Source organism: Anabrus simplex, chromosome X, assembly GCF_040414725.1.
Source record: "Anabrus simplex isolate iqAnaSimp1 chromosome X, ASM4041472v1, whole genome shotgun sequence".
NCBI lineage: Eukaryota > Metazoa > Arthropoda > Insecta > Orthoptera > Tettigoniidae > Anabrus > Anabrus simplex.
The window spans coordinates 161,133,108-161,157,838 of record NC_090279.1 but is presented as its reverse complement, the minus strand read 5'-3'; the positions used below and the strand labels follow the sequence as shown (position 1 = coordinate 161,157,838).

General features: G+C 37.9%; 1 protein-coding gene across 1 annotated transcript in view; it reads left to right on the top strand.

Annotated features, from left to right (window-relative positions):
• The window catches only part of Fancd2, a 147,846-nt gene that overhangs the window by 43,854 nt on the left and 79,261 nt on the right, over positions 1–24,731 (top strand). Inside the window, exons 8-9 of the mRNA XM_067158781.2 lie at positions 12,281–12,378; positions 18,099–18,267. Coding sequence (XP_067014882.2) covers positions 12,281–12,378; positions 18,099–18,267 — 267 coding nt within the window. The remainder of the gene's footprint in view (positions 1–12,280; positions 12,379–18,098; positions 18,268–24,731) is intronic.

Here is a 24,731-nt window from a genome sequence, read left to right as displayed (position 1 = left end):
ATTAACTGAACAAGTAAGTCACTTTACAGTTAAGAGGTGTTAATTTAATACATTTTATCACAACGCGTGCTCAAAAAAAAAAAAAAAAAAAATTAATTCAAAATTATTTTCTACTTCATTACAGATATTCTTAAGATCCCTCCCAAAGACCAAGCAACACATCAACGGGAACAATTTTCACACAAGACTGTATCAAGTGTCTAGGATGTCTCTTCCCAATTAAGCAGCAGCCTAAAACTATGAAACAGCTAAATATTGTACTCTTGCCAATTCATTGACGTTACATGAGACCCAAAGTCAAGACGCTAACAGTTTCATTCACAACGTTTTTGACCAGTCTACCTACAACAATCGACTTTTGAATCTCCACTTGTACACGACAACACATTTAAATATTAGTTACGTCAAGAACATGAAAATGAAAACCGTGGGTCAAACAAGCTCCAGTTTTAAGATCACCCCTTCTCAAGAAGAAAAAAGAAGATCCGTTTCATTTTATTTTTAGTTTTGAACATTTTAAGTTAACCAGAACTGCCAAGTTAAAACACATTCAATTTAAATTTATATTTTCAATCTTGACCAACCTACAATCAGTTCAAATCTCCTCTTATTGTTGACGACACATCCTGTCACCAGACACGATACGTCAAGTACTTAATATGATATAGGGGTCACATAAACCCCGATTTGCAATCCTCTTCGTTACTTGTAATTTGGTAGCCAACCAGGCAAAATACCGTTTAAATAGGTACTTCAACCTTAAGGTCAAACTAACTATCTAACCAAAGTTTGATTAGAGTTCAAAACAAGGTCAACGACATTTGGTTAAGAAATGAAATTAAAGCGTCATATAAAAAGAAGTCGCTTTTAAATCTGCAGTTATATAGAGTTCATTTAGCGTTAGCTCAGGCTTTACATCCGTTAGAATGGAACTCTTTCCAGCTACATGTGGACAATAAACTGATTGCTTTATTGGATAGGAAGCAAGTTACTCTCGACAAGAAACTATCTCAATTAAAAGCATCCCAATCACGATTACCAAAACGCAGTTCAGACACGCAAAAAGCGGCTCCCTCACAGAACAATACACCCACAGTAGTTAATTTGACAGACGTACAGTTCTCTGAAGAAGAAATGGGGATCTTGAATAAAGGCTTAAAACATAACTGGCCTAGCAAGAAAAAAGAAACGGATATTATCAACACAGTAGCTGAGATCGAGGCTAACATTTCTAAACTCCCTTTAGAAACACAAAATGATACCAGATTTGAGGTAAAAAAGAAACTACCAAAACTAGCGGAAGAAATAAACGCATATTCAAATTTCGACCACAAAAAATTGATCCAGAACGTAAAAAAGAAAATAGACGACAACAACATTATTGTCACAAAAGCGGACAAAGGAGGATCCACAGTTCTCCTAGATCAAAACACATACATTCAAAAAACAGAAGACTTTTTTAAGGACAAAATATACACAATAGTCAATAAAGATCCAACCACGAGAATTCAGCGAAATCTAAAAACTCTAATAAGAAGTTCTAACTTTCTTTTCAATGAACAAGAACAACAAAAACTTTTTAACATGAACCCTAGTATTCCGACAGCCAGAGCCTTACCAAAGATTCATAAGAAGGACATTCCAATACGCCCTATCATAAACTGTAGAAACAGCCCCACCTATAAAGTATCAAAATTCATTCACGGCTTTCTAAAAAAACATTACGTATTCAATAATAAACACCCTTTAAAAAATTCATTCGCTTTTTGCGAAATTTTAAACAAGTTTAAGCTGCGCCCCAATCACTCAATGTGCTCCTATGACGTCGTAAATATGTACCCAAACATCCCTACCAAAGAAACTGTAAGAATTATCAGTGATAATATCAATAAACACAGCGGCCTTAGTAAGATGGAAATTGAAGAATTCATGAAGATATTAAATTTTGTCTTAAGCAACAACTTTTTCTCTTTCAATGGAAAGTTTTACCAACAAAAAGGCTTAGCGATGGGCGACCCTCTTTCTGGCATCTTAGCAGACATTTATATGGACACAATAGAACACACAAAAATTATAACTCAAATAAAAGGCGTATGTTTATGGCTGAGATTTGTAGACGATACCTTTATAATTTTTGACAAAAATGTCACCAATAGTGACGAGATCTTGGAGTCCCTAAACAAAATTGACCCCAATGTTAAGTTTACTAAAGAGGATGAGGTTAGGAACTCATTAAACTTTTTGGACTTAACTATTACACGCGGACATAATACCTTCGATTTTCGAATATACAGGAAACCTACACACTCTCCCTTAACTATTATGAATTCATCCATACACCCCAAGTCCCAAAAACAAGCCTCTTTCTATAATTTAATTTATAGAGCTTTAAAAATTCCTCTTTCTCCCAACAATTTAAAAATTGAACTGAAGTACATAAGGAATCTTGCTCAACTGAACGGGTTTAAAATAGATATGGTCAACCGTTTGATTAATAAAATCAAAATTAAATTGTCCACTAACCTCATCCCAGAAAAACCTAAAAAAACCAGTTTCGCCACATTTACATATAACAACCCAGCCGTCCATCAGATCGCAAATACTTTAAAGAAGCACAATATCAATATAGCCTTCAGGACAGTTAACACTAATCGAAACATGTTTTTTAACCACAACAAGGTCAATCACAATAGCAACCATTATTCAAGGTCCGGCATATATAAACTAACATGTACACAATGTGGTTTTTCTTATATCGGACAGACTGGCCGCAGCTTTAACACAAGATATCTGGAACATTATAACGCTCAAAAACACAATAAGTACTCAGCGATGAGCCAACATATGAGAGAAACGGGCCATCACTTTACATCCATAGAGAAAGATCTTACCATCATTAGAAGCATAGGTAAAGGGAAATTAATGAATGAACTGGAAAACCTACACATCTTTTTAGACCAAACCTACAATAAAAATAAAAATCTCAACGACGTCAATGAAATTAAAAATCCTTTGTACGAATTAACACCTAGATTAATTAATATCGTGAATTCAGATCAAAACAAAATCCCTCAATTATTTAAATCTCCACACTCAAATGCTTCATCCATCATGCCAAAAGTTAAACCCGCCCATATTGCTTCTAGAAACTCCCCTCCAGCAACAGCACACACGCCCATAGACCAGCCTACCCCCACTCTCCCTCCATGCCCCGCCCCTCCATTACCGCACCATTACAACACCAGGAGTAGAAATGGTGACAAGACAGGCGCTGCCGGAACAGACAGATCCATCTAGTATTAACTGAACAAGTAAGTCACTTTACAGTTAAGAGGTGTTAATTTAATACATTTTATCACAACGCGTGCTCAAAAAAAAAAAAAAAAAAAATTTAATTCAAAATTATTTTCTACTTCATTACAGATATTCTTAAGATCCCTCCCAAAGACCAAGCAACACATCAACGGGAACAATTTTCACACAAGACTGTATCAAGTGTCTAGGATGTCTCTTCCCAATTAAGCAGCAGCCTAAAACTATGAAACAGCTAAATATTGTACTCTTGCCAATTCATTGACGTTACATGAGACCCAAAGTCAAGACGCTAACAGTTTCATTCACAACGTTTTTGACCAGTCTACCTACAACAATCGACTTTTGAATCTCCACTTGTACACGACAACACATTTAAATATTAGTTACGTCAAGAACATGAAAATGAAAACCGTGGGTCAAACAAGCTCCAGTTTTAAGATCACCCCTTCTCAAGAAGAAAAAAGAAGATCCGTTTCATTTTATTTTTAGTTTTGAACATTTTAAGTTAACCAGAACTGCCAAGTTAAAACACATTCAATTTAAATTTATATTTTCAATCTTGACCAACCTACAATCAGTTCAAATCTCCTCTTATTGTTGACGACACATCCTGTCACCAGACACGATACGTCAAGTACTTAATATGATATAGGGGTCACATGAACCCCGATTTGCAATCCTCTTCACCGAAAAGAAGATCCATTTTAGTTTTGGACATTTTCCATATTAAATAGATTAGGACCAAAAAACTTTACTGTATTGACTTATGTTTGTATATATTGTATATAATGTATATGTTGTATATAGTGTATATATTAGTATGTTTATATTAGTTAAAAAGGTCCCAAACCTTGACCTAAAGGTTGTTTACAGGCTGAAGATGCCCAAAATAATGGGTGAAACATGTACCTGACCAAATGAGTCTACATAAAATCATGTAGATAATAACCACATTAAACGTGGAAAGTATTGAATAGGTGGTTTTTTATTTAATTATCCTTGATATCTATGCCTAACGTCATCTTCAATACGGAACAATAATGAGAGTTGTTACTTGTAATTTCACTTTGTTATCGTAATTTCAAATTCAGATTCACATTACTCATTTTGACAAAGTTTAAGCCTAATAAAAGTATACTGTATAAGCACATGCAGCTACATTTAAGCATATTTAGTCGACTGAAAACAACGCAATATGAAAGTCTTTTTAAAGAACTTTTACTGGTAAAACTTGAACGTTAATGCTATATTCAAGGTCAGGTGTAAACAACAAATTTTATCATGTGTTGTAATTCTTTTAATGTGTTAAAGATAGATATCTTTTTAATATATTCTTGATCCTCTAAACTTAGACGTAAGAAGCAGAATTTCACTTCTAGACATATCACCTAATGTCTATCAAATATGACATGCTTATTTGTAAGATACAACTGTTAAAACATGTATTCTAATGTGTATGTATATAACAGCTGAGGATAACTTGTGAAGAGTCAAAACCGGTCCTGTTTTAAAAACATTAATAAATTTAGTATTGATAAAGTGGATCTCTTTCTTTCTATGACATACTATAGATATCAGTACGGAACATCATGAAATTTATTAATCAAGAACAAAGACATGTGCCGAGTGAGAGTTCCGGGTAGGAAATTTCAGGATAACAACGGAAGAGGGTTCAGTGCAAAACCAAGGTTTGTAAGCTACTATCTCAGTAACGCGGCGTCACAGAGGTCTACCATAGACGAACAAATGAGCCGTCAAGTAATGCATGATTTAAGGTTCATTTTATAGCAGTGTATAAATGGGACACCGTATTCTCAAGAATTGCAGAGATCGACGTGGGGACTTCTGGCTTACGTCAATATTTACTCAAGCAACAGATAAGAAAGTACTTTGTTATTTGGATTATATGACCTCTACCGTACGTACTAACTTTGCTAACTTTGGTTGTTAGGTAGGATGCCAGGAATATATTCTCTCCGTCTCTCAGTAATAGACATACTGTATAATGTGGATAAATGTTTCCAAATTCTGCACACCAACATTCATAAAAGGCACTATCATGCAAATTGACATTATATATGCGCCAAAGTCAGAAGAAAAGTCATATTATGCAATATATCACGTCAAAATATTTGCTATTAAAACAAAAATCTTCAAAATATGCATTGTGCAAGAATTTTATCCTAAGAAGGCCAAACTAGAAAATATGCAGGAAAAAAGAATGGTTATTTGAAATTGTTAAGCCATAAAACAAATATTTGCAAAGTTTGAGAGTTGCAGCGGTGCCAATTGTTACGGATTATCCGTAATTATTACAGATTTCCCCTCACAGTTACAGCATTACGGTCAAAGGGTAAATTATTACATAAAAGCAACATTATAATGAAAATATAATTTCTATGGAAGGAATAAGGAAATATGGAAAAATGAATCTTTTCGAGCATTGGTACTCGACTTTCTCCGTTTCAATGAGTTGGCAACGTTACTTATTCCGTCGTCACTTCCTTTTGCTACTTGTGAGCATCGTGAACTTGATTGTGAGTGAAGGAACTATACTATGCTATTCTTCACTGAAAAATGTAATCTTCTATTATATCAGTATTAAGTATACCTGACAGTATGTCTCCCACAGTAAGAGTTTTCATTGTTTTAGGGGGGGAAACAGAAGCACTTCAGGCCTACAAAAATGACATCTAAACCGGAATCGCTCATTATTTATAAGGTGAAAATGTCCTCACAGTGGGAAGGATGCTTCGAGAAAAATCTCACACAAAAGCACCTGCTGCGTGGGAAACAAGTTACAAAGAATATTTTATGACAGAACTAACTGGTAATGTGCAAATTTATTGTGTAGTAGGATATTTTTTAGAATAGATTGTTGTCAGGAAGGACAAAGAGGTTGTCGTTTTGCAGAAAGGATGAGTGTGCTTTGGATTTGACTCCAAAATTTTTTGAAAGATAGAGGAGGGGGATTACAGAAAAGCCATTTCAAAGGTTGGCACCTCTGGAATTGTAACCAGCTTATTTAAAAGCATGCAATTGCATGGAAATCCGGACTCTAGTGGTCAGTTAGAGATTAGCAGCTAAACAAGGAGACATATCATCGCTGAAACCTACACCCCCTGCAAGTGTTGACAGGACTTTTGCTTGCCATTTTCCAGGAAAGGTTCCTCCAACAAACAATAAAAGTGAATGCTATCTGTTATTGCAACATTTGCTCAGGTAGAGGTAAGAAGTAAAGTGGTAAACCCGTCGGAAAAAGGAGTAGATGGTGGTGCAAGGAGTGCAAGGTTGGACTGTGTACACAGTATCTCGTATAAATTAAGACCGTCCAAGCGGCGTTTTTACACTCCGATACGTAAGCTGCAGTATTGGGGGCGCGCGGATAGTTCTTGACCTTACAACCAGCTTACACCTCGCAAGCATCAGTCGTCAGTCTGAATCTCAGCTGTTAACATGACAGTTATCATTGCGACACCGTATTTTCGTATGTAAAAGTTATTTTAAGTACAAGTCAGCTTGACGGGTATGCGATGCATATGTTCAGCAATTTCCTGGTTACGCGCCACTTCACGAGCACAGATTCACGTAATTGTAAATAAATTTGAAACTACTGGCTCAGTGCTCAATAAAAAACATCCACGCACACGAATATTTTTAACAAAGAAAAGCTAGAGACATTGGTGCGAAAATTAGCACAAGGAGTAGGAGTATCGCTTTCTTCTGCACAGAGAGTCATAAAGCTGTTACACATCAAACCTTACAGGTTTCCACAGGCCCATTGTTTAAAACCTGCTGATCCAGCCACAAGAGTGAGATATTGAGAGTGGTATCTTGCATCCTTGAATGATAGTTTATTCGACCCACGGCTAGTATTCTTTTCGGATGAGGCCTGGTTTCATCTTAACACGTTCAGTACCAGCTTCTCAGCGGGACACTTGAATGCCTGGACCGGCCATTTTGATGCCCGGCCCTCTTGACTTGCATCACTTAATACAATTTACGATTACTCCTAAACTAGAAATGTTAGGAAAATGGTACTTTGTGCTTACCACTAGTAAAAATTTAGGGTGTGATATCTGGTGTCACAGGTTTCAAAATACGTCTAATTTTATATAGCCTATCTGTATTTTCGGCATAATGATTACTGTCACCGAAGTGAAGAAATGAAAGAATATGAAGGAAGCGTATTCGGAACATTGTATTAGAAAATATCGGAGTATGAAAAACAGGGTCTTCGGTCCAGTATATTTTTATATCAGGATTTTGGACTAATCGGTTTCCACGATTGCATGATCGAAATCTTTGTGAAAGGCCGCGGCGCCGCACTTATCACTTGACTCGCGTATAGGTTGGTCTGCTCACACACATACTGATAAAATTCGTCATTCATGAAAGTACTCACGTAACTCAGAATATCCTGCTTATATTTTATTTGAACGTTTATGCCTGAATTCTCTATAAATGGTGGAACGGGTGGACAATAACTAGGATGATATGTATCTCTATAGGCCTATCGGATTCGGGAATCGGAATTTTCTCGTCACTCTCACTTTCACTCTCTGAGTCTGTTTCAGGAATAAGTTCAGCACCAGAATAATCATTGTGAACAATACTTAATACTTTTTCTTCCGAAAGAAACTTTGTTTCTAAGCCATTATACTACACTCGGTAAGAACGACATGCACTGCATTGAAATCTCAAGTACCGTCTTGACGCACGAGGAAGTGCTGAGATATTCCCACTAAAACAGCTAAGATAAACATAAGCCCACTCAACGCGACGGTTATCTCAAAAAGGTCAACCAACTTCCTGCTACAACCAGTAACGCTGGCTAAGGTGTAAGAATGCATAGATGACGAATATAAACAGCATTGCTTCGCGCGAAACATTAAACGTCTTACGCCGTCCACGGCCCGCAGCATAGGAGCAAGCTTAAACGTCTTACGCCGTCCACGGTCCGCAATGAGTTAATGGTTGTGTAAGTAGCCATAACTCTCGCTATTGGTGTGTAGAAAATTCTAATGGTGTTTATGAAGTTCCTCATAACAATAGGAAGATTGGTGTTTGATGGGCTGTAAGTGCAAGATGAATATTTGGGCCTCTTTTTTTTTTTTTCGAGAATACAGTCAATTCAGAGAGGTATCGATATGATATTTTGACGTAGTTCTTCCGTGAGTTCGTGGAAGAAGAAAAGTCGTTTGGGTGGTTTCAACAAGATTCGGACCCTGCTCATGCAGCAGAAGATTCCCTTCGTACAATCTCGGAAGTGTTTGCAGACAGTGATCAGTGCTGGTCTGTTTCCCCCTTGGTCTCCAGATCTAACAGCATGTGATTTTTACTCGTGGGGTAAACTGAAAGAAAAAGTGTATCGAATAAATCCTCGCCCACTGGAGGAACTGAAAGAAAACATTATGAATGAAATCAGAACATTACAATGGCAGAACTCACGCGCGTCAGTCAGAATGTTGTTACCAGATACATTGCTTGTATAACCTAGGAAGAACGACACTTCCAGCATCTTTTATAAGGTAAGATTTCATAGAAGATTTTATACATGCTTAAAGCAGGGCAGCCACGCATGACATAAGTTTGGCTGAGGCAACTGCCGTGGTGCAGATTACACTGTGTGTTCTGTTTTAGTTTATGTGGGAGACCCTGTATAGCCCAATGTTTTCACGGCTACCATATCAAAAGAAAATATTCTTAAATAGGTGAATATTGTATTTCTATTTTAACGGTGTTTATTTGTGGATTAAGTAGCCACATTAAATGATTCATTTTTATTGTTTGAACAAGCTTATTGGTATTACTTGAATGTAAAAGCTTTACCCGTATAATTTGCTTCTTGTTTTTCATAAAACTAATATAACTAAATTACTTTAGATATGCACTTACTGATTAATACAGTGAAACCTCGATTCTCCGTTTTTCGAGGGACCATGAAAATAAAACGTACAATACGGGAAAACGGTAAATCCGGGAATGAATGAAAACCATCAACAATTTGGCTAAACATCACAAAAATGAAATATGTATAATTATAATCTTACAAAACTCCTAAACCAAACCAAACTACAGCCCCAGTGGGACTTTGCCTGCCAAGCGACCGCTGCTCAGCCCGAAGGACTCCAGATTACGAGGTGCGCATGGTCAGTGCGACGAATCCTCTCGGCCGATATTCCTGGCTCTGTAGATTGGGGTCGCCATCTCACCATTAGATAGCTCCACAATTAAAGGTAATCACGTAGGCTGAGTGGACCTGGAACCAGACTTATATCCAGGTAAAATTGTCTGACCTGGTCGCAATCGAACCCGGGCCTCTGGATGAGAGGCGGGCATGTTAGACCACGAAACCGCATTAATTACCGGTACGCGAGTTCAAAATCTCGATACTTTATATTCAGTTTTACAGGGGAATCTTCGTCAGTTTCCCGTGAAAACTTCTTTCAGTTCAGCGACTTTGATTAGGCTAGCCAAACTCTTCGAAAAATCTAATAACGCCAAGCCAAACGACAATCGACCACAAGTACGGTAGTTTTTAATTCTCTCATCTAATAAAATAGAGCACATTAGATACGAAAGCACCCAAAATGAATGCGAAATCCGTTCATTTCTTAATCTTTCATTGTAATTTGGTCTCCGGTATACTGTTCGTAGTCAGTTTCTGGAAATCTCGTACCGCGCAAATTAGGCCTACGTCGACTTTTAAAGGTTATGTTGAACTCGAAAACATGGTTTCGAATGTAAGTATCGATTCTTAAAAGTTCTCGAATGCATTATATTCAATTCTGCGCGTCACAAATCCAATCAAATTGGAAAGATAAAAGAAATATCAAAACTTCAGAAATTACGGTTATTCATGACCTTGAGGTCATCTGGAAAGCGCGCTCGCTGCACATGTCAGTACGAGTTTCAAATTATACCAACTATTTAAAATGTAACGTGCGCAAATAAAACGACTGCGGTTTTTGGTATGTTAACACGAAAACGTAAAATTTCCAGTCTTACATTAGGACCTAAACAGTAATAGGCAATTCCAAGACCTCCCATGGCTTTCTTTTTAAAAAAATTACATTTAGGTGCAACATGTGTTTTTGACTCGCTAACATAATCATGTACGATATAAAAAATACTGAATTTGTGTTAAGAAGCAAATTCGATTCCTGCCTGAAAGCCCAGTTACTCTGCAGTGCCCTGAGCAAAGTGCCAAAAACCTCTTCGGCAGTACGATCGAAAAAAGTAAAAATATAAACATCTAACCCTGGACATAATATGGACGTTTTATAAGTGCGAACATTTGACGAAACTCGTTCCGTCTTCAAGCAGAGCTGTCGAAATGCTCCGTGTCTCCTTGCAATTGTTGTCGCCACTCTCTGCTTTATGATTTCCGAGATTCTCTAAACAATACCACCCGAATGCGATGCTAAGATGGTCCCTTATGCAAGTTCACCGCCGATCGCTTTTCCAGTACCGGTACAGTACTTGCTTTAATTGATTAACGCCAAGATCCATAAATATGGCATAGCCGTCCTTTTGTGAGATACAGTTTATTAAAAAACGATTGATCGAGGATTTAGCGTTGATGGGACTGGAATTTCTGGACGGTTGATCCGGGAAATCGTTTCTTCGAGGAACGGATAATGCGGGACTTTTACAACGTGATTTAATTACGATGCTCGCGGGACCACGTAATTTGAACGCATATTCCGGGAAAACGTATTTTCCGGGAACGGATAATCGAGGTTCCACTGTATCTCCATTTTGGATGGCTGACATCTTCATATGATACAAAAATCAGGTATGTAATATGTTCCGCTGTTCCATAATAATGTGTTAAAATTCAGGAAAAAGACCTGGTTCACTGCCAGGGCTCATGTTAAAATATAGTAGTGTTGAAAGTTTTTGAGAGTTTCCTTTTACAACTAGCCCGCATGTTGTCTTAAGGATTAATATCAGGAAGTTCCCTGACTGCTCTTACACGAATTTTATCATTACTGAAGAATTTCTTTGTTTTATTTGTAGTATGGTCTTTCTGAAAAACCTAGAATAACATTTGTAGGAAACCAGGGAGTTCATAGTTGTTAATGGATTGTTGACATTCTCCCTCGATGGAGGTTGACAGTGTGTGTGAACAGTATTAGGTGTGCGAGGCCTAGGATGTCTTTCATTTTCACGCCCTTCATGGCCCTTGTCTTCATTTGGCCGATATCGTCATTTTTAGAAGTGTCGGATCCCTTCCATTTTTTTTTCTCTCCGATTAGTGTTGTATAATGGTTATCTAGTTGTACTTTCTCTTGAAACAACAATCACCACAACTTCCTCCCTTACCGCGATTATGGTAACGTGCCTCAGACCAATCGCTATATTGCCGTGGATTGCCCACTTTGAATATTATTGGGACAAGATTGGACATTCATGAGACCAGGGACAAAGCAGTCCAGTAATAAAAATGCTGGACATGGTTCTGTGACAGTTTTGTAGGTGTTATTTATCAGGGACCTAATCTTTATTTTTATTTACATATGTTTGACTTCACCAGTTTGACTTTTGATTCTACACAAGCAGCTGTAGGATGGGTTATAAAACTAGGTATATATTTGTAAATGGTGAAGAAGTTGCAAGTGTGTGAACCCTGTAATTAAGCAGGAATAATGCCAGGAAGGAGAGAGCCTGAGAAGAAATGGATGCAAAACAACCGGCATTGCTGAGTATAGATGACAAAACAAGAAAACTGCTGCCCTGCCAGATCATCCTATAAATTCTGGAGTGAGCATGATGACATCCCCAGTTGTGTTACTTGGGTTTCTGGATCAGATCTACTATCTGTCGCGTTACTTCGATTGGTCTCATGAGGCTGAGCGAGACTTTTCAGTCCCTGGATTAGCCAGGAATCGAACCCCTACTCCATGCGTTTTGGGGGATAGATTTTTTTTTTTTACAATATATATTTTTTATTTGGCAGGTTCTCAAAGAATACCGTGATACTCTGATTGAGGTTGCTTCTGCTCTGCTACGCTCCCCTGACCCTTCTGTGGTGTACCATGCGTCCTGCTGGTTCAGGTAAGTTTTGTATGAATATCTTACTTAGCATGCATAATTGCTGCTCTTGTGGAACTGCCAAAAAGTATTTCAAGATTTGTAGTAAGTTGGTGAATGCTGCTGGCAAGTCTTGAGAATTAATCCACAAATCTTTGAATTTTTCTTTCGGGTTTTGGGAAGTTCTTGATGTTAGAAGTAGCAATTTTACATAAGTAGGTATACTCCAATAAGGTATACAAATATAAAACTATTATTAGAGAGAAACAATGTTTACCAATCAAGTTGTATATATAGAGAGAGAAAAACATGAAAAGAGATACTTTATAGGATAAATGATAAGATGGGGATACCAAAGACACATGTGGGAGACAAGGAGGTTACCAGGGCACAGGTGGAAGTGCCTAGCCCTTGCAGATGATGTAGCCATAGAAAGCGAAACTGAAGAAGACTCTAGGAAACAACTTGACAACATGAACAAGATAGCCAGAATGGTAGGACTGCGGATCACCTACGATGAGACGAAGATTCTGAACACCACCGGGAAATGGAAAACACCAGAAGGCACCGTGTGGAAGGTTAAAAAATGTAAGTACCTTACAGAATAAATAACAGGAAGGAACAGTGAGGGGATGAAAGATGGGGTAAATCAGCGGATGGGAAGATCTGGTGAGGAATGCGGTACTATACGTGGCCGAGACGACACTAGGAAGGCATGGGGCAGAGGAACTGGAGAAAGAAGAAAGAAATATTCTGAGGAAGATGCTGGGACAAAAAATAAAATATGGAGGTAAAAAAATGAAGTGGCTTTTAGTGCCGGGAGTGTCCGAGGATGTGTTCGGCTCGCCAAGTGCAGGTCTTTTGATTTGACTCCCGTAGGTGACCTGTGCGTTGTGATGAGGTTGAAATGATGATGAAGACGACACATACACCCAGGGCTCATGTCAGCGAAATTAACCAATGATGGTTAAAATTCCCGACCTTGCCGGGAATCGAACCCGGGACTCCTGTGACCAAAGGCCAGCACGCTAACCATTTAGCCATGGAGCCGGACAAAATGGAAGGTAAAAGATGGGAATGAAGATCAAGGGATGAACTGTACCAAAACATGAGTATGATCTCAGAAGAAATAAGACTCAATAGAGCAAGATTTGCTGGACATGTGATTAGGATGGACATGGTGGGAATGACCAGAAGAGTAGGAGGAGAGGAAAGACAGTCGCATGACAGCCTTGCGCACCACTTGTATTATAACATCGACCATATGAAGTTCATATCAACCTGCTGCATAAACACCTATTAACTGAGGGTACCGGCTTGACAACTTGGGTTTACATCATTTTATATTATTCTTAAGTTCATCCTACTAGAATTTTACAAGGGAGTATTGGTTCACCAAGGACACAGTGCCATCACATCGCAACAGTACTCAGTGCACAACATATTATCCATATAGACATCATCCTACTGTGTTTATATCAAAATGACAAGATGGAATTTAACTCCATGCCACTATACATCAAATTTTTAATGTGTTATATTGTACTTGTCATAGTTTTAGCTTTCTGAATGGCGGCCCCCATTTTCATTAGGTCGTTTTGTAATACACAAATTTTAACCTACTTAGCTGAAGAAGAGAATGTGCATATTCTTGAAACATGCACTAGATATGCAGGTAATATAAATGTGAAATGTAAATATTAAAACATTTTAACACATGATATTTACTGTGATTAAGTCAATACAGACCCAATACTGGCCATTATGGTCAAGATTGTTAATAGTCACTTTGTGTTGCCACTACCTTTTCGATATGCTGTACTACTGCGCGACTTTCCTGAAAGTTTAGCTCTTAGATAACCAGCAGAAGCGATCATAAAGGCGGTGAACGTGCAAAATACGTGAATGAACTACAAGAAGAGATTCCTACAACTTGGAACGAGTGTATATGTGCTGTATACAGTAGAACCGCGATAATTCGAAATCGGTTAATTCAAAATCCCACGTAATTCGAAGAAGCTCTTGTTCCCGGAAACATGAGATACAGTATTGCATGTTATTTAAATTGTTTAATTCGAAATACGGATAATTCGTAATTCGAAGTACAATGTCGGCCCCAATACCGAAATTCAGACTTTTAATTCAAAACTGCCTTTACATTTTAAAACAATAGTATTTTACAGAGTGATTTCAACTCGAAATTTATCCACGTCATAATAGAACGCGTGTTCCGGAACGTGGAGGAGTAGCTTTCCGCACTTACACTCACTTCGGTGGGTCTACAGTGCGCTTCATGATTGCCAAGTTGAATGAAATCGGAATTCTTTTGTATTCAACCTTTTAAGGAACGCCGTAATATCATGCAACAGGCAGTGTGCGGGAAAACAGAATGCGCGAACACTGGCGATGCTGACAGTTGACGAAAAAGCGTGGCTCATATAGTAAATTCTTACCGGTAGACACCGAACAATACTGTCATTGCCGATGAAACTGCATTGCTTTATTTTAATGCGAGCCCAAACGGTCTTATGGTTTTAAAGGAGAAAGTGCCAGCCGGCGAATCGTATAAGGGTCGGGGATGGGGGTCATTGTAGTGCGTTGCAATTGTAATGCACATGGAAGCGAGAAACTTTATCCCCTCATCATAGAAAAGTTCGATAAGCTACAATGTTTTAAGGGCGTCGGACACTTTCCATCCCAGTACAAAGCATCTAAAAATGCAAATAGTACAGATATCCAAAAAATAATGCTTTTGCACAGGGGAACCGGCATAATTTATCCTCGTCTTTGAATTGTGTGATTTTTTTCTTTCGTTGCGTGAGGTTATGTTCGTCAGTGATTTATCCAAGTGCATTATTTGAACATTGTAAATGCACCTTGTTGGATACATTTCGGAAATTGTTTTTCCATGGCATTGTAAAGGTTTAAACTGTGAATCAAGGTTAACTGCATGCAGTAACGGGCCTTAGAATATTTTGTAACGCGGCAAGGGTTGGTACTTCTGAATTGCGAATTGGCGGTTAATTCAAAATCACGTAATTCGAAGTCCGATTTTTGAGTCCCTACGACTTCGAATTAACGAGGTTTTACTGTAGTAATACAATGCGTATACCACGTTTATTAGTAAGAAAAATATACAATGCTTATACAGGGTTTATTCACTGTATAACTATAAAAGTGTTAAACAACTGTATAAGGACTTTTTATTAGTAAGACTGTAAGTATAATGCAAGACGAACATTATGGAAGGTTTGGAAAGAGACCTGTACAGAAGAAATAACTTCATGGCTACGACAGCATTCCTATGTACGTTTCTTTCTCTCTCTTTACCTAGGACTTGAAATAGTACAAACATTCCAAAAAAAATTCTGCATGTCAGCAGAATGGTCTTAAAAGAAAGGCCGACAAACCCAGTGTAAAAAAAAAGAAAAAAAAAGTGTTTTCTGGACTGTGTAAAATGTCTGCTTAAGGCAGATGGATGAGACTAATTGTGATGTCTGCTGTCCAGGTTTCAGGGTATCCACTTAAATAAGGCTTATTTAACATGCGTGTTGTGTAAAATAAAATTGTTTCCATGGAACAAGTTTTTTTTTTTTTTGCTAGTTGCTTAGTTGCTTTACGTCGCACCGACTCATATAGGTCTTATGGCGACGATGGGACAGGGAAGGGCTGGGAGTGGGAAGGAAGTGGCCGTGGCCTTATTTAAGGTACAGCCCCAGCATTTGCCTGGTGTGAAAATGGGAAACCACGGAAAACCATCTTCAGGGCTGCCGACAGTGGGGTTCGAATCTACTATCTCCCGAATACTGGATACTGGAACAATGTTTGACTGTATTGCAAACAGAGGAGTCGATAGCAATAAAGTAGTAGAAGAGGAATGGTGGAAAGATGGAGGGCTTTGATACACTAACCTACCCAGAGAGAATCTTGAAAAGGGAATGGATGAAGTAGAAGAAGAATAAGAATGTTTGACTGTATTACATTTCAGTCAGCCAAGCCCACTGAAATACACACACCAACTGAACCTATGGGCGACATTGTGACCCCGTTTAGAACAGGTACCGGCTGAATAAGGAATGGCACTACCTTATTTCCCGAATCCTAGACAATCCTGAACGCAAGACGACCCCCACTTTTTCCTTCAAAAAAATTAAATGTGGCTTAAAAACTGCTTTGTCTAATCAAAATCTTATTTATAATGAATTAGAAATTTAATTTGCAAAAAAAATAAACACACCTCCTCCGCTTATCATTTTTATTACAAGTATCTGATAATGCGTTTGAAAGTTCCGGGAATTCCTCTGTGTTGCGCCACTTCACGAGCTTGCTTTCATATTGCATCTCACGTTATGAGCATCCCGTCCTTGCATTTTTTCCCCACATACCTCTCAATTTCATCTTCAACTTTAAAGCATCCTTGTAGGGGCACTGAATGCCTTTCTTGTAGAGCACGCATTTTTGAAGTGATAGGTGACTTTAGTTATGCCGTATTTTCTTTCAGTTGCACAAGTATTCCTCATTTCCGCATGTTTAATAACCATTAAACTTTAAATTAGCATCATTATATCTACGAGAATCCTTTGAAATCTTGCTAATAATACCTGTTCCGCAGCTCTACAATACGACAATCTATCATAAAAATATTCCTGCTGTCTGTAAAAATGTTACTTCTACTGAGCATGAGGTTAAACTGGCTGCCGCTAGACACATTGAAGGTCGGCAAGTTTCTTGCAAGTGTGGGTGGTGAAGGGAAGCAGCATGGTTGCTGTGGTAGCTGCCAGTGGTGAAATTGTGAGGAAAAAGTTTGTCTTGGATTTGGAGAAATATACTCCTAACAGCTCTTGTACCTCAGCCCCACCATTCCACTTCCCTAGGCCTCACCTTAGGCAATGTCATGCCTTCTCCTCCCTTTCCGTTACCTCCCCTCTTCCATCCTCACTTCAGCCTGGTCCTATCCCATCATGTCATTGTGATCTTAAACTCGACACCGTTTGCACGCTTCAACTTTGTATTTGGGGTGAGTCTCATAGTTATCTCTTTATTTTTCTTCTAATTCCTTGCTTTTGCTCTTTGAGATGAACAATTTCAGTGATCCATTTTGGAAAGCAAACACAACATTCATCACTGTACCTTTATGCAAGAGTGTCCCATTTGAATATTACACGATTCTGTTTACATTCGATCAGTTGTAACTTGCTATTATGAACAACTTTCTTGGTGTCGATATTTTTTTAAATTGAAGCTTTCAAGAAGTGCAGCCTTTTATATTTGACTAAAATTGTGATGACTATTTTTAATAATTTGGCCTAGTACCAGAATTCAACAAATGTTGTCACACAAACCTACATTAATAATCAAGAATGTCTTCCATTCAACATATTTTTAGTAGTCCTGCATAGAACTTTGACGATACATTCTTACCTTGTGATTTTTAGCTTGTATAACACTTATTTTATTATTGTATGTCATGACTTATTTATAACATTATAATTTTGGCTGAAGGTGGTCTCTGAGAGACCAAAACTAGTCTTGAATCTATGTATTGTTACAATAAATGAGTATTTAATAGGTGGAAATGTTTTAGCTCTTGCTTTCACATTCTTATTTGTTAGTGCACTATAAACACCAGGTTTTGTCAGCAAAGGTATATATTTCATCTAATCTTCATTGAATGCTTCCTCTTTATATACTAGCTATGGTAAAAAATAGTTTTTTTGTTTTTTTTTTTTGTTTGTTTTTTTTAGGCTGGCTCTAGTACATTTCGAGGTCCCTTTGGGTCAAGCAGTGGTAATCCAGCTATTGTCACATGTGGGTACAGGGGAGTCTTCTCACGTACGAGCAGCCTTGCGTCTCTTAACGGACTTAGCTGAGAACCATATAACTGCACTTGCTCCTCATCAGTTGCTGTTGCTCGTAAGTAGATCAAAGTGGATACTGCAGAGTGCGTAAACGATAATTGGAGGATATCGACCAGTGTTGAGTGCTTGGTTAATGATAGATGAACTAATAGTGGTTATGTTGGTTCACTGGCTGATATTTCCAGTTACCTCGGGCTGATTAAAAACAAAGGGGAATGAACTCCAGTCACGTGCAAATTAATCGGAACACAGCAATAACATACAAATTTTATGTTTTTGCACTTATTCACTAATACATACGTTGAATTTTTGCTAATAGATAATATGTCATTCTTTCTGTTTTATAAGTTACTGTAAACAATTTGGCATAGATTTCACAAGCTTTGAGCACATATTTTTAATTTCATCATCATGAAACCACATTGTAACTAGAGACTCTATCATGCATATTTTGCTGGGGTGGTCAAGTTTTATGAGACTCCTTTTGCAAATCCCCATGTTTTCTATTGGACTAATGTCAGGGGAGTTCCATGGCCACACTGATGCAGATATTGTTCTCAGTGAAGAATTTCTACACTTCTTTGAATTATGGCAAAGAGCCATATCTTGCTAGAAAAATTCTGTCACCATCTGGAAACCGACAACTCTCTTTTCCAGTATTTAGATTTATTGGTCAGATTTCATCATCCCGCAACTTTTACTATGGGTCCCAGTCTTACATGCGTAACACGTCCCCAAAACATCATTTCCATGGGGTGTTTTGCGGTCTGTTGCAAATGTGCTGAAGTTGTTGGCTCATCCCTCTGCCTCTCCTCTTCCAAGTGTCTCTCATCAGAGAAAATAACTTTCTTCCAGTGTTCTGTTGTCCAATCCTGATGACTGTGTTCCCACAAGAGGTGTTTCCTGCCCAATTCTCCTGTCAGATGATGCTTCTTTACAGGTTTGTGGGCTTCCCTTCCATCTGCCAGATGTGTACAATGAATATCAGAATCATACAGATTAATTCCTCTTTCTCCCAGTTCGCAAGCCAAGTCCACAGCATTGAGCCTGGAGTTTGATTTGCTTCTTCTGAGGACAAAACGTTCATCAGTTGACATCGTTTTCTTCCCTTTTCGCTTAGTGAAATTGAGCCATTCTGTTTGTGCCGCTGAACAGTTCTGTACATAGTGCTTACACTGACACCAAATTTAGTAGGTATCTCTCTTTGTGTCATGGAAGTATTTTAAGAGATACTGCTACAGTTGCACTACACTTTGTGGAAGTCATATCCATTCAAGACATAGGTATGGCTTATCGCAAAAGGAAACCTCAAAAATGGCACGCATTGAAATAAATACACTTTTAACATAAAGCAATCAACACACAGTTTAATTACTATTGAATCACAGTGCAAGGAAGGCATAGACAGTGCAGGACCTAAGAAAAAGCAATGTGCAGCATACTGTTGCTAAAACCAAACCAAACCCCATGGCACTACAGCCCTTGAAGGGCCTTGGCCTACCAAGCAATCGCTGCAGATCATGAGGTGTCATGTTGTCAGCATGACGAAACATCTCAGCAGTTATTCTTGGCTTTCTAGACCGGGGCCGCTATCTCACCGTCAGATAGGTCCTCAATTTTTGATCTGGCCGGGAATAATCGAACCCGGGGCCTCCGGGTAAAACGCAAGCACGCTACCCCTACACCACGGGGCCGGCTACACTGTTGCTAACCATTTGAAAATTGTTATTCTGATTAATTTGCACAGTACTCTAAGTACTGTTATCATTGGTTTTGCATTAACATTTGGGAGAATATTCACATTTAGTAATTTCATAATAATAATACTAATAATAATAATAATAATAAGAAGAAGAAGAAGAAGAAGAAGAAGAAGAAGAAGAAGAAGACGAAGAAGCAGCGTATGGCCTCGGCTACCATGTGCACACATTTCAATTAGACGCCATCTGGCTGTCTGCTCCTCAATTTCAACGTTCCGTTTTACTCTAGGCCCACTAGATGGCAGACCAAAGTAAACCGAAACTCTCTTGGGCATCTATGGCTGAGATTTAATGAATTTTGTCGGGTAAACACCAAACGTGTCACCAGAGATCTTTAACATGCCAACATCGTATGACATGGAGTGTCAAATGAACCTTTTTCCGCCCTTCAAAAATCCGACTACCTCTGCCGGGTTTGAACCTGCTACCTTGGTATCCAGAGGCCGACACACTACCACTGATCCACAGAGGCAGCTAGTCATTTCATAAATATTATAGTGCAGACAAATTATTATATTTCTTACCTTTTGCTACTTTAACTGTTTCAGACCATGTACGCACAATTGTGCGAGTTCATGTTTTATTTATTTCTGAGCTTATTTGATGTTTTCTTGGCGCTAGACCGGACTGCAGTGTTTGTGCGGGACACGTAGCATGTACTTCAGCTGTTTTTATTTAGTACTTGACCACCAGGGGCAGGAAGAAGAGTTAAAAATACAGTTCATTAGCAATATGGCGGGAAGCAGTAATGCCTAAAGTCAGTATTTATTTATTGCATTCATATTAATCTAGAAGCTTTACTGAATATCACAATATAATCAATGAAGTGTGTAAATTGTGAACTTACAACATCGTACGTAATACCATGAGGTTTTGAATATTGATACGCACATATGTGCGGGCTAGGTTTCCTTACAGGCAATGCATGCAGGAGTGCTGGGTGCTGTCGCAAAAAAGGACTGTGAAAGCAAAACTCGTACTCTACATGACAAATGTAATATATAAGATTTTAATTGTTTAAAATCGTTCCACACTGTAAAATAGAACATTTGATCATGTGCATATTCACATGTACTGAATTGAATTTTTTAAATTTTTTATTTTTTGCAAGTAGTGAATGAAGTCCTGACACGCACAGTTGTGTAGGTTCTGTTTTTCAGCCGATAGTTCTTATTTTGTACAATAAACTGTAAAAACATGTATTTGAGAGCATTTTAGTAAGTTTTTGACACCTCCAGATTTCTTTCAAGTATGACGACAAGTTGCTGCTGCCAAAGGAGCAGTAAAAGCAAAACTTTTCCTCAGTGTAAAAATTGTAACGTTTACTTGTGTTTGAACGAAGATTTAATTGTTTTAAAAATATTCCCCACTGTAGAATAGAACATTTGATCATGTACATATGTATATTCACATGCAATGAGGTAATTTTTCATTTTTGTAAGTAGTGAATTAAGTCCTGACACGCACAATTGTGCGGGTGCTTTTTTTTTTTTTTTTTTTTTTTCAGATGTTAATTTTTATTTTGTAGAATAAACTAAAAATATATGTATTTAAGAGCATTTTAGTCAGTTTTTGATGTACAAACAAAAATTTACACTGCCAGTTTTCTTTCAGGTCTGAAAGGGTTATATGACTTGTAGCTTGTATGCTACATCAGGACTCAAGAGTTGATTTTTCTACCATTATTGATCTTTTCCTTATATTGTTTTCTTCTTCTTCTTCTTCTTCTTCTTCTTCTTCTTCTTCTTCTTCTTTTATGACCACATAGGATCACTTTAGTCAGTCCGTCGTTCAGGTCTCTTTGAAGGGATTGTTCGGGCTTTGCGGTCCTCCCAGTACTTCTTCAGACGCTCCGATCTTCGTGCCCTTTCCTCAGTTGAAAATGTGCGTGTTGTTGGTTTGTTTTGTGTAAGGGTAAAGCGGAGGTTTGTATTCTTGAGTTTTGTATTCAATTTTATCTTATTTTTGGTGTCTTCTGTTGTAAGGCCTATTTCCTTCAGATCCTCTCTTACTTCTCTGATCCATTTACATCCTGTTGTGGTATTTTTTGAGACGAGATTGTGTTGTACTAGTTGTTTCAGAAGTCTTGAGTCCTGCATCCTCATGATATGTCCAAAGAATCCCAGTCTCCTCTTACGCATAGTATCTGTAATGGGTTCTAGCTCTTTGTACACGACTTTGTTAGGTATTAACCGCCACTGTCCATCTTTCTGATATTTTTTGTTGATACAGGTTCTTCCAATCCTCCTTTCAATTTTCTGAAGTCTGTCAGTCTTTGATTGTTTATTCAGGTAAAAGAGTGTTTCTGCTGCATATGTAGCTTCCGGTTTTATAACTGTGTTGTAGTGTTTTATTTTTGAATTTATTGATAGACATTTCTTTTTGTAGATATCCCATGTTAATTTTTGTGCTTTAGCTAATCTATTTGTTCTTACTTGGATTGAGATTTTTTCATTTAAGTTATGTGTTATTACTTCTCCAAGATATTTAAACTGAGTTACTATTTTGATTTTATTACCATTTATGGTGACTTCTTTTAGCTGTGTTGGTTTTTGGGGCATAATTTCTGTTTTTTCAAATGATATTTTGAGGCCAATTTTATTTGCAATGTTTTGAAGTTCTGATATCTGGGTTTTTGCTTCTTTTATGTCCACTGCTAGTAATGCTAAATCGTCAGCAAAACCCAGGCAATTTGTTTTGATTTTTCGGCCAATCTTTATTTTGGGGGGACATTTTCTAAACCATTCCCTCATTACCATTTCTAGAGCACAGTTAAATAATAGTGGTGAGAGCCCATCTCCCTGCCGTAGTCCAGTTTTAATTTCAAATGTCTCTGACGTTTCACCCCTAAACTTCACTTTTGACTTGGTATTGGTGAGAGTCAATTTTATCATGTTTATTAATTTGGGGTGTAGTCCAAGGTGTCTTAAAATTTTAAACAGAGATTCTCTATGGATGCAATCATAAGCTTTCTTGAAATCTACAAATGTTATCACCATATCTCTGTTTCTTCTCCTGTTATAGTCCATTATCAACTTAAGACTCATGATCTGATCAGGACAGCTCCTCCAGGGTCTGAAACCTCCTTGATATTCTCCTAGTTCTTTCTCAAGTTGTAAACTTATCCTATTAAGGATGATTATTGAAAATATTTTGTATGTTATGTCTAGGAGAGAGATTCCCCTGTAGTTATTAGGGTCGGTTTTGTCCCCTTTTTTGTGCAGAGGATGAATGAGGGCTGTTGTCCAGTGTTCTGGTAGTTCTTCTTTAATCCAGATAGAGACAAGTTGTTGATGGAGGGCAACTTTTGCTGAGGTTCCTGCATATTTCCAGATTTCCGCAAAGGTCTGATCTTCTCCTGGCGCTTTGTAGTTTTTTAATTTATTCAGAGCTTGGTAGACTTCCTTTATTGTGGGGGGATTGATGTTTTCTGGTGATGTTTTTATCGGGGTGTTGGTGTCCAAATGAAGGAGTTCTGTAGGTTCCTCACAATTTAAAAGCTTGTTGAAATGTTTAGCCAGAATTTCTGCATTGTCTTTATTGTTATGGGCCAGCTTACCATCTTCATCCTTCATCAGTAGGGTCGGGGGTTCATATTTTTGGAGCTGTTTTCTGAAGGTTTTGTAGTAGTCCCTTGATTTAGTTTTACTGAACTGTTCTTCAATTAACTGCAGGGTGTCCTTATGATGTTGTCTTTTTATTCTTCTTAAGACTTGGGTAGTTTCTTTTCTCTGTTTTACTAGCTTTTGATAGGATATTTCTGTCTTTTGGGACTGATGTAATAGCCATGCCTGATGTCTTTTCTCCACTGTTTCATCACATTCACTGTTCCACCATTGGTGTTTTTTACGTGGTTTAATTGGAGCTAGGTCTTCTGCAATTTGTTTAAGGTTGTGTACTAAGTCTTCAAGTTTGTCTGTGATTTTTATTTTTTCAGTTGCTTTCTGGTAATTTTTGTTGTTGATTAGCTGGGTAGGATCTATTTTTCTTTTAGTTTTAAGGGCTTGCTTTTGTTGTCTCCTCTGGGGAGTGAGTTTAATTTTAATTTTAACTACGTAGTGATCTGAACCTGTGTCTATTCCTCGGAGGACTTTGACGTTATAGATCTCTTTGTGGTGGTATTTGTCCATGCAGACGTGGTCCAGTTGCCATTCTCCTTTAGTGTAGTCAGGGTGTTTCCATGTTTTGAGTTTTTGAGGTTTCCTCTTAAAACATGTAGATTTTGAGATTAAATTATGGTTTCTACACAGGTCAACTAGTCTCTCTCCATTTTTATTTGTTTTCTTGTGTGCTGGCCATTTTCCGATGATGTCACGGTATTTTCTTTCTCTGCCTAGTTGAGCGTTGAAGTCACCTATTAATAATTTTATATGGTGTTTGGGGATGTTATCTATGGTCTGGTCCAATAGGTCCCAAAATTCTCCTGTTTCCTCCTGGTCTTTTGAGGAGTTGTTTTTATCATTAGTGGGAGCATGGGCATTTATTATAGTATAGATTTTATTAGATGCCTTTAAGGTGAGCGTTGAGAGTCGTGGAGACTGTGATCTGAATTCTTGAACTGAGTTTATTATTTTAAGGCTGACCAAAAATCCTGTTCCAAATTGTGGGACATTCTTCATCACTCTCTTCCCGGGTATACCTTTATAAAGTCTGTACCCTTGAGATTCCAAGGCATCCTGGTCAGTGTTTCTAATTTCCTGTAATCCCATGATAAGAATTTTGTGTTGGTCCATTATGTCGGTGATCACTTTTAGTTTAC